General features: G+C 40.8%; 1 protein-coding gene across 10 annotated transcripts in view; it reads left to right on the forward strand.

Moving 5' to 3' along the window:
• Positions 1-11,554, forward strand: part of LOC125035021 (KAT8 regulatory NSL complex subunit 3-like) — a 33,853-nt gene extending 22,299 nt beyond the window's left edge. For 8 of the 10 annotated variants that reach the window (XM_047627072.1, XM_047627077.1, XM_047627078.1 and 5 more), the window contains exons 16-19: positions 446-1,828; positions 7,973-8,227; positions 8,491-8,815; positions 9,607-11,554. In XM_047627072.1, the coding sequence (XP_047483028.1) occupies positions 446-1,828; positions 7,973-8,227; positions 8,491-8,815; positions 9,607-10,967 (3,324 nt within the window). In that variant the 3' untranslated portion in view covers positions 10,968-11,554. The remainder of the gene's footprint in view (positions 1-445; positions 1,829-7,972; positions 8,228-8,490; positions 8,816-9,606) is intronic. The other 2 variants (XM_047627081.1, XM_047627082.1) reach the window with 2 other exon arrangements.
• The last annotated feature ends 208 nt before the right edge of the window (positions 11,555-11,762 follow it).

The raw sequence follows: 11,762 nt of genomic DNA on the forward strand, positions 1-11,762 counted from the left end.
ATTTTACAATGACTTTGTAGCATATATGATTTTGATCCTTAGATTAGTAATAAAATGAAATGAGTTAGAAAACACGAACATGCACACACACACACACTCACACTCACACACACACAACTGGCTATTGAATAATATTTAATTTTATTGGTAAGTTTGGTGCTAGTTATGCAGCTTTGAAATTACTCAGTAGATGAGTAAATGTTTGTTAGATTTTCCCTGCTATTCAGCTTTTTTAGTATTTAAACAATTAGGAAGCAGTCATAACTAGACTTTGGTGGTGATGGGTAGAAGTTTGTGCAAGGAGGTACAGCAGAAGTCATGTAGATTTTAGTCCTTCACAAATAATACACGACACTGGAGAGGTTGAGGGTGCACAACTTGCCTGCAATGCTTCCCCTTTTGTTAGCTCCTTTCCTGCATGCTTCTCTCTCCCTTGTGCCTGCAGGCAGTGGTGGGGGGGGCCACAAGAGACTCCTCGGGGAACTCCCACCCAACCTCCCCTGTCCCGTCTGCCAGCACATCTCCTGTGGCCACTATCCCCCTGGGTACTCTGGCCCCCCTCTCTCGGCAGAAGTACCAGAGGATCCTGCAGCTCTCGGCATCACCACAGGATGCTCCTTCTCCTTCAGCCCCCACCAGCCTCACCCCTTCCACTCTACCACCATTGGATTCTACCACCACATTGAACACCACAACCACCACCACTGCCTCCACCATCGCCACCACCACTATCACCAACATTTCCTCCCCAAGGGGACTTTTCACCGTCCTTTCTGCTCCAGCCAACCCTCCGTCTTCCTCGGCCTCAGGTGGTGGGTGTAGCAAAGAGTTCAAAGTGCCTTATCCAAGGCCGGCACCAAGGAGTCGTTTGACAAAGTGTAGGCTGCGTAGAAAGGAGGAGATGCCCGAATCCAATATGCCCCCTTGCATCCCCTTAGGAGCCCCTGGGTTGTCCTGGGAATTTGATTGTGATAGTCAGGACCTTACCAGTGAAGATTACAGGTCGCAGTGTATGCCAGTAGGTAGATTTGCTTTTTCATCATATTCAGAGGAGCCTGGGTACAGTTGCCATTCAGAGACGGTTACAAAGATGGATGATGCATCCTTCTTTCCCATGTCTCCCAGATCAAACAGAGTAGAGCAGCAGTCCATTATTATTGACCAGACAACAGGGTTTTCTTATCGCATCCTTGGGGAACCAGCTAGTTCACTGGGGAAGGAGGGGAGGGAGTCAGCTTCAGCAGGTAGGCATTCTTCTGTCATAAAGAAAGAAATAGGGAGGAAAGGAGGAAGGGAGGAGGATGTGACGGACATCTTGGATAAAGGAACAGCTTTGGTTGAGGATGATGCACATTTACTGCTATGGTTAGAGCAAGAGTGGGAGAAAGGGTATGACAAAGATCTGTTCAATATCTCGGGCACTCTTCCTTCTCAGTTCACATTAAATAGAGAAATAGAACATTACCTGGAGTCAATTAGCAGAAACTCTGATGCTTCCTGTGGTGCCTATGGTGGCAGTTTTGTTGATGCTCATAGCCATATTAATGGTACCTGTGATGCCAGTCTTCTAGACTGCCCAAGTCAACACCTTAAACTTGCTGATTATAACTCAAATGAAATTTTTGAGAAAAATACTAAGGAAAGAGAGACCAAGAAACTCTCCTTTTTTGATTCTGATTACAGTTATGATATATTTTCTAATGATTTATTTTCCTATCCTGGCATGTCAGATGCCTCAACTTTCGACACTAGTGGCAAGTCTAGCTCTTCCTCCACCACCTTAGAGCCTACCAATGATGGCTGCCCAATCCTGCGTCAGAGACTTAGTGTAAGTGCAGAGTCTGCCCATTGTTTACCTGTGGGTGTGGAAGATCATTGTGGAGGGGCTGTGCATGTGGAATTTCAGGCAGAATGTGGTGAGTGGCTGGCAAATTCCAAATCAACAAGCTCTGAGGGATTTCAGGCAGATCCTAGCAAGAGAATGCCTGACTTTAGGGTTTCTGGGATTGGTGTTTACTCTGACAACACGGGTCTCATGAATGAGAGGAATGCTACTGTCGCTTGCTTCTCTGTCGGTGCTGGGTTGCCACCTTACAGTTGCAGTGCTTGGAAGTCTGCTTTTGATTCATATGAATCTAAAGTCTGCAAAAATTATCTGCCTTCTCCACAAACTACTCCACTCGGTAGTGTTAGTGTAGGATCAGGCAGCATTTGTCCGCCTGCATCCAAGCTTCCATTTAAGCTATCTTCTCCTTCACTTTTCAACCATTTCAGATCTCCTAACACTGTAACCCTTATTCCAGTCCAGACTAAGATACCAGGGCCTAAGCACATTCTCAACCTCCCAGAAGCTATGAAGCAGGGCTTAAGAACCCAGTCCATGGCACAAGTTCCTCCTCAGCTTTGCATGAAGAACAGTAATTACTCAGTTAATGCATCATCTTCCAACACTGTGTTCTTAAAATCAGCTGTGCAGGAAAGACAGGTGGAACACAAGAGTCCTGAGGAGCCAGGTAAAGAAAATGAACTGGAGGTCTTTGCCTTGGATTCTCCCAAAATAAAGAATCATCTGTCTCCCAGAAGGAGTTTTGGCTCCCTAGACCCAGCCATGTCACAAAGTAGAGCTTCCACCAGGATAAATTCATGTGGAGATCTTCAAAGCCAAGAATACTGTGCAAAAAGTAAGAGTCTTCCAGGATTAATCAAAAGAGAAAAAACATTCACAGTAAGACAGCACTTAAAAAGCATTGCTGAAAGTTCCTCTGATACATCCCAAAAAGATAAGAATGAGTGCCAAGAATGGGTCAAGATCTTCAGAAAGGTGAACACTGGGGCAGATGCCAGTACAGCTTTAGAACTAATGGGGAAGAATGCAGGAAAGGAGTTGTATGAGAATTCGGAGTCTGGCATTGTGATTCAGTTCAGTAGTCCACCCAGAAAAACAAAGATTCGTGCAGAAACGAATGATATTTCTGGTTATGAAAGTAATAGAAATGCAGGCAAGGAATATATCAAGACAAAATCTGTGAATGTTTCACCAGAAAAAGTAGTTTGTAATAAAAGCCATAAAGATCTATTGCAGTTTGAGAAGATACCCTTAGAGATAAAGGCTCTCAAGTGTAGAGAACCAGTGGTTGTCCTAAGAGATTTATACTCCGGTAAGAAGCAGAAAGGCAAAGCATCTACAAGTGTTAGGGAAGGAAGCTCTAATACAAGTGAAATCACTAACAGAGTGCAGCCAAAAAGCCAGGAGTTGAAGTCAGAAGCCTCACCAGGCAATGCATCCACACCAAAAAGATCAGTGGAGTTGATAAAGTCCACTCATAAAACAGCAGAGAAAAAGCACAGACATATAAACGAAAAGAATGTGCAAGTGTGCACCAGAAAAGGTAGTGAACGAGCAGTGAAGAGAATGGACCCCATAGATCTCCTGAAAGAAGAGGGAGTAAGGAACATGTGGAAACATGTGATGAGGTTGAAATCCCTAATGCTAAATTCACGCAAAACACAGTCATCTCCCTCATCAACTGCAGAGAGGACTTCAACTAGTAGAGATGATAACAAGGTTGCCACCTCATCTCATGCTAGACAAACAGTGTTGCATCAAGGAAAGTCAAGAAAGAGAAATTTCAAGTGGGCAAAGGATAAGGAAATCAGTAAGAGTGAATTCAGTAGTGGAAAATCATTTCAGAAGCCAGAAATTGCTTCCAAGAATGAAAGCAGGTGGAAGACGGTTGCAATTAAAAAACCTGTTCCTCATCGTTTGGTGAAAGTCCTCCCCACAGCAGACTTTATGCTGCACCAGAGCTCATTTTTGCCCTCTGCGTGCAAGGCAAGAGAACAGAAAATTGTGAATGATTATGGTACAGGAAAGAGAGAAAGTCTCCACAGATCTTGTAAATTGCCCCTAAAACTTTTTGGATATTATTAGATGTTTGCATGAAGTTGCACATTTAATTCTTTGCTGAGAATCTGATGTGATTATTCCAGCTATTTTGTAAAATGTCAGTCAAGTGGGTCATTTGTTGCACAAAATACAAATATTTCCTTCTTTTAAGAGCAAGTTAATTTGAAAGTCATAAGTTACAGCTTACCTGGTTTGCATTTGATCATTTTTGTTTTGATATATGTTTTCATAGCTAAAACACCCATCTTTTTAAAGAAAAAATAATAGTAAATACAAAAATATTATATAAAACTGCACTGCACTCCAAGAGAAATTTTTGTTTGTATGTATATTAAAAGTAGAAATTTGTTTATTTGTTTTGAGGAAAAATATAATAAGGAGACAGTATGAACAAAAAGGTTGAGTTTGACCATTCTAGTCTCATCTAGTTGTGAAAATTAGGTACTAATTTATTTTTCATCCTTTTCTCTTTGGAATGGCCTTTTCAAAGAGAATAATTTATTTTTAATTTTTTCTTTTCTTTTTTTTTTTTCTGTTGGTATAAAGAAAGGATAGAGGCTATTATATTCCAGTAATCAGTTAATCTCAGGTAGATAAGAGTAAATATAATGGAAAGAACAATAAACATGTTTGAGCTTTAAATTGCACTAAGGAAATTGACATAGAGCAGAGTTGCATTAACAGCAAGAGCTGAGGCCTTGTCTTGCCTTGCCTTACACATCTGTCCACCTAATAAAGGGAGCAAAGGATGGAAGTGATACAGGTGGCTGGGATTGTACCTTGGTCCCTTGAATGTCTGTAAAATGTTTATGAAATATTCAGTTCATGCAAATACTTAAGGACTCTCATATGATAACATTTTTGATTTACATTTGATATTATGTGTTGATTTTGTATTGTTGTTACAGTTTTTCTATCATCATCATTACGTTATTTAATCGTTATTAGTATTTCTATTATTAACATTATTATTGATTTCTGTTATTTAATATAATATTTTTGTTATTATTGTGAGGGTTCTTTTTATCTGTATTACTACTATCATTATTGCAACTGCTATTATTAGTATCAACCTAAAGGTTATTTTTATAATTTTGACATTTAGAATCTAATTTCACATTCCTGTGTTGGTAGTATTCATATATCTTTATAACAGTCACAGTTGACAGTCGCCCACATAAGAATTAGCTATCATAACAGTGAATCCAGTTTTGTTAAGAAATTTAGGTTTCATGTTATATGTGAACTAACCATTTTCTCTCTCGCTTTTTAGTTTCTGCTTTATATTAACACCTTCATTGTCAGCTGCACATTTTCACATTTTCAGGAGGTGCACAATAAACATTTCTATGGTGTGTGTTGTGTTGTGTCGTGTTGTGTTGTGTTGTGTTGTGTGTTGTGTGTGTAAAAGAATGTGTAAGAGTTTGAAAGAGTGTGTAAGAGGGCAAGGGAGAGAGTGATGGAGATTTGAGAATGCAAGCAACTTATTTGCCATCATTGTCTGCCTAGTTATTGATCCTTCGAACAATTTTAATAGCTTTCATTTTTTAGGATCATAGATGCTCTACTTACAAGTATTAGTATAATCATCCAGTAACCCATGAGATTCTCTTTGATTTTCAGATATTTCTATATTTTTCACATTGAAACCTTACCTAATGCCTAGGTATATCATATGAATAACACCTTTTTTTTTTTATATCCTAAGTACCCTGATTTGTTCTGGTTTTCTTGTTTATTGTTTATGTGTTGGCCATAAACTGTACTCCCTAAACACGCTTCTTCTTGCATATCACTTCCACGCTTATGCAGTGTGCATGAAAATGTTTGGTTTTTTTTTTGTGTTTTTTTTGGGCTGTAGATGTTTGCATGGTGTATTGGTTTGGAATTTTTGAATTGATCTATTTGTGTAGTAATGGCTTTAAAGATTTTTGTTTTTGTTTCTATTTCTTCATATTTTGTTTCAGATGAAGTAACTGGTAAGACCTTGTAATTTCAGGTATTACAGAATATAAGAGTTTAAACAGACATCATAAACATATATGTGTATACACACATTCACACACATGCATGCGCACACGCACACACATACGTGCACGCACACACACACACACACACACACACACACACACACACACACACACACACACACACACACACACACACACACACACACACACACACACACACACATATGGACACAATTTTTTATTATTTTAATTATTATTATCATTAATATTGGGCATAAAAATGTCACATTACTATTGCCTATTGCAAAGCTTCACACTCATAATTTTCATTAACTCTGCATTTATGTCCTTGCATATATGTTGATTCTTTGATGAACATGATCATTTGTAAAAGAAGGCATTTCTTGAGTTTAGGTGAGAGTAAAAATTATGGTTTAATTTCTCATTTCCTGTAAAATAGGGAACATTCACAAATGCTTTAAAAAAAAAGTCTTGCTTTGCCAGATTTATGATTACTATTGTGCTTGATTTTGTATGGATCTTATTAATGGAGATGTTTTCTTTTTCTTTCTTTTTTGTCCTGTTTCGTTGATCTGATGATAGTAAAGCTCAAATAGAAATGTACGTTATATATTTTTCGATATTTTGTAATTAAGAACTTTTTCTGCTTGCTTTGATTTCATATTTCTTTATTTGTGACTAAATGGAAATTTTGAACAAGAGAAATCTTACTTATGTATCATATTTTTGGCATTTTGTTTATGGATATTGACCGTGAATATAACAACAACAACAGCAAAAACTTTTATTCATTACCTGAAAGATACATATGGTGTCATTTATAAAGTCATGTTGTTACAATGTATTTTCAGAGAAGATATTTATATCTTGTATAGCTTTGATTCAAAAGAGTTTAAGAACTAGAAGGAAAAAATTTAATTAGTACTGAAAACCAAACAGGGACAGGCACATAACACTTATGCGCGCGCACACACACACACACACACACACACACACACACACACACACACACACACACACACACACACACACACACACACACACAGGGAGGGAGGGAGGGGAGAGAGACAGACAGACATGCAGACAGACAGACAGACAGACAGACAGACAAACAAACTGACAGAGAGGGAGGGAGAAGGTGTATACACAAGCTTATACATTCATACAAACAGTACATTTACTCAAAAACATGCTGGTGATTTTTGCACCTATACATTGTACACACATAAGTGTTTGGATTCAGTTACTTTAATATATAAACTTAATTTTGTTGTAATATTTTATTACAGTTTCTCAATATCTTTGTTGTTGCCATAGTAATTATCATTTAAAATGACAAACAGTAACCTGTTGGTTGCAGGTACTTTGCAGCTCGCATTGAGGACTAAAATCCAGGCAGTAGGCTTACTTAAGTTTTGACACTCCCGTATATGTGACCTATAGACCCAACCTACATGAACAGTCACACTTAATCCCTTAGCTTCTCTTTGCAATTCTATTAGAGTATATTTGTCATTTAGTATGCTGTATCAAGATGGGAATAGACTGTTTTCATTGAGCAGACTAGACTCTATGTTATCTCTCCAGGTAGGTTACACTCTTTAACAATAATTAACTTTTAGGGGGAAGGGAGGAGGTATATAGTTTTCCGTAACACACACTACACCACTCAACTGGAATGGGTTCATGCTTGTAGAGATAGTTTCTTCCCTGGAGGTGGCACTCTCCCAAGCATGGATACTGTTTCTCCACCCTCATTTAATGGAGGAAACAATGCAAAAGTTCCTTCCTAAAAGCCCACCTAGTCAGTACCCACGAAAAGTTTTATGCCATCATGGAGAGTCATCCCTGTCTCCCACTATCAGCAAATTTTTCCTTAATGAGGTGTTCCCCTCACCCACCCCTCAGCTAAATTGTTGAAAGAAAAGATGTTGCCATCACCCAAGTCCAGTGGGTTAACATGGCCTCCATCCAAAGGATATATATATATATATATGCACCAAACACAAGTAAACTTTTACTTAGCATTAAGTCAGATACTTCCCAAAGTCACTAAGGCATCCAACTTCCATAGGACACCCCCAGTACCAACACACACAGCGGAAGTGGTAGCAGCAGCAACAATGGCAACAGCAACAGCACCAGTAGGACCATTGGAGGAGGAGCAGGAGTAGGGGCAGCAGGTGGTCTAATGTTAAGCAGTTTGACAGGAAAACTGTTAAAGGAAACACCTCCAATGTTCTCTCCTACGACTGCTGTCACTACCACAGGGTCACTTGCTACAGTCATCACCACATCACCTAATGCATCTGATGTGCAGGCCAGGAAGGTGAGGCACTGATGTTCAAGGAGTGTGGTTTTCTTTTGTGGATATGATTTGGCATGTTTGTAGTGATGCTGAGGAGGAGGATGGTAATAATAGCATGTATAGAATTGCTTTGAATTCCTATAATTATTTTATCTGTCTTTTAAGATTAGTATGACAGTGTGAGATGTATGTCAATGCAAACATTTATCCTTTACACTAAATATAATACCAGAAGCATTTGTTGTAAAGCAATAGCCTAAACCCCTCCCCCTTATCCCTCCCAGATCGTGGGTAGCACCATAGTCACACCTGTGGGCTGGAACAAGCGTGGTCGGCCATCCACCAAGTCCCGCCCAATGCTCCACACTCTCACTACCACCACCACCACCTCCACCACCAAACTTACATCGGATACTTCCAAGGGTCTGGCGATGGGTGCATCCCTGAGCAGCATCATGGGGCTGGGGGCACCTACTGCCGCAGGCACACAGGCAAATGGGAAGAGCGGCGTCATCAGTGTGAATGGCAACAAGATGGCCTCCCCCATCACTACCTCCATCCTGCTGTCCACAAGTGAGGTGGTCACAGACAGCCAGGCTGCTTTGAGAGGTATAACATAGCTTTTGGTTCCTCTTTTTAATCTTTTAAATTCTTCTTCTTCTTCTTCTCATCTCATCTCTTCTCTCTCTTTTTTTTTTTCTCTTATTTTTTTTATTTTTTTTTTGTACATAGGGAAAGATCTTAAACCATTGGATCCAGTGCTTCATTGTCAACACTTGGTCCAAAATCTGAGCATTAGGCTTCCTTTGAGTGGTTACTATCCTGGGTATGGCTTGTAGCCCAGGCTCACACAAACACACTTGTGTGGTGTGTAACCTCTTTTGCTTTGTTAGTTTTCAAGACATAGTTGTCATTTGATATGCAGTTAGTATTTGACTGTTTTCCTTGCACAGACAATAGCAGTAACATAAAGTAACATTTCTTTTTTTTTGTAATTTTTTTGTATTTTCATATCATTCAGTTTTCTGTAACACACCATGTGCAGTCAGTCACAACAGGCAGGAATAGAATCCTGTGCATGGAAATAGTGTCGTCCCATCAGCCTGCCCTCGGCTGCTTTTTTTTCATGATCACGGGTGTCAAAGTCTGGCTTGCACCCTCCCCAAGGGCCTTAGACCCACAATTGTTTGCTAAAAATACCTCTGATTATAACTTAAAAATTACCCTAGAATAGCTAATAAAAAAAGAAAAAAAAAAAAGTGACAACTCTGTTCATGATATGATGGTCATGTCACCTGGGTCCAGTGGGTAAATAGTTAGTAATTAATAATAATTTTCAAGAAGCATTGATGTTCTTCCTCTGAGCTTATGTGATACCTAAGTTTCTTGACCTCTTGCAGGAAGTTCTGTGAGCCCTCGTGGTGGTGGTGCAGGAGTAAGGGTGTACTCAGGCAGCCCCAAGACATCAGCTGCCTCCTTCCTTTTGACTAATGTGACTTCTGCATCCAATGTGAGGATGGCAAGTCCTTCCATGGTCATCACCAATACCTTGGGTGTTCCTGCTGGAGGCTGTGCCACAAGTGCCTCCACAGAGCCCTTATCCCTTAGTATGGGCTCGGTTGTGGTGAGTGCAGGGGGTGTGAGCAATAATGGGGGAGGCATGGTGGGTGGAAGTGGTAGGGGGAGGGTCATCTTGACCTCCAGTCCTCGTCTTGTGCGCCCTCTCATGGCCTCCCCCGGTAGCCGCCCCATTGGCAGCACCCGCATGCTGAATGCGACCACTGCCTCTCGCCCCACCGTCATGTTGGTCACCACGGCCACACCTGGAGCTGCAGCATCCCCCTCCAGTGCAACCCCAGGTACCCTCACCACCATGGCCCTTACACCTGCCACCAATGTCACATCTCCCACACTCATGGCCTCAAGCACCCCCATGACATCCTCTACCATCCTGGCAGCTGTTTCCAAGTCACCTACCAACTCAGCTGTTCTGGCACAGTCAAAGTCAAGTCCCCTCACACTTGCCACCTCCACATCGCTGCTGCCAAAGAGTATGACTGCACAGGCAGCTGTGTCCCCAAAGGGTCTTACCACTGCCCCAGCCACTACCACAAGGCCTTCTGTGGTGCCAGCAGGTGAGTTGGCTTTGCTGGTGGCAGCATCAGAGATGAGTGAGCGGGCCAGGAACCCTGTGTCACCCACCACCATGGCCACTGAAGCCAGTATTCACATCATTAGTTCAGTAGACTCCTCTGGATCTCAGCCAGAAGTTGCAGTCACTTCTTCAGCATCCACATCACAGTCCTCACCTTCAGCATCCACATCTGTGGCAGACAAAAATTGCAGCAGCACTGTCAGCAAAACTAGTGACACAAAGAAAACAGTAGTGACCAGTAGCCAACAGCAGGTACCATCAACATCCCAAGCCAGCACTCAGTGTATTCCTGGCACTGCCACTACAACCACCACCACCACCCCTACGACCACTACAGCTGCCCGCACCACTGAGTCTTCAAGCAGTAGTAGCACCTCCTCTAAAACATCACAGCAACAGCAGCAGCAAGGCATTGTGACTAGGACATTTACCCTGAGTGGAGGAATCAGTCTAAGGTCAAGGCGGAGCAGCGGGCCTCTGGTGGTGGAGCTGGACAGCGGACGGCAGAGTAAATCATCGGGCACCGGGACCTCATCATCCTCTAAGGGTTCTGCTCTTCGCAAGGGCCGAGGAAGGGGGCGTGGTCGGCCAAGGTCACACATGTAGACAGGTAGAATCTGTTAATGTATGGTCTTTGAGTGTGAGAGAGAGAAAATAGAACTTCCCTGATAGTGTGAATGTGCATGTGAATGGTTTTAGATGAATATTTAAAATGGATATAGTATGATATTAGACTGAAAACCAGCAAGTTCTATAGCTAATTGGTGGCCAACAGTCAAGAAGGAAAATGTACGTAATTCATTCTAAGGAAGGCAGTACATTGTTTATGGATGTATGTGTGTGTCTGTCTGTCTGTCTGTCTGTATTTTTTATGAAAAAGATGTGGAAATTTGACTTTGTGTATTAAAGTGCAGAAAACTACTGTAGTATACAGTTTTGGCACTCCTGTTCAGCCTTAACAATCTTACATCTGTTCATTAAACAAGGATTATATCATCATCTGTGTTAGTTGTATAGCATAACATTATGCAAATTTTTATATTAATCTAATGTAATTGTGCCAACAAGGTTGGTGTCATAGTTGTATTATCACTTGTAAGTGCAAATATAAAATTTGTTTTGAAAATGAACAAATATATTGTTAAATAGTTACTTTTTGTGTAACTGGTGTTCATAAAATGTTTAAGTTATAACCATTTTTTTTATTGTTGCCCAACTGTAATGGTAATCAGGAATATTTAAACCCAATGCCACTGGGGATGGCATGTACATTCTTGGCATTTATTAACTGTCTTTACACATGGATGACTCCATATGTACTTAGCCACTAATGAGCCAGTTACTAGTATTACCTTTTCTTGAATTTTGGAAATATTTTCTTTTATCTTGCAGTTACTGACT

This window comes from Penaeus chinensis, chromosome 19 (assembly GCF_019202785.1).
Source record: "Penaeus chinensis breed Huanghai No. 1 chromosome 19, ASM1920278v2, whole genome shotgun sequence".
Taxonomy (NCBI): domain Eukaryota; kingdom Metazoa; phylum Arthropoda; class Malacostraca; order Decapoda; family Penaeidae; genus Penaeus; species Penaeus chinensis.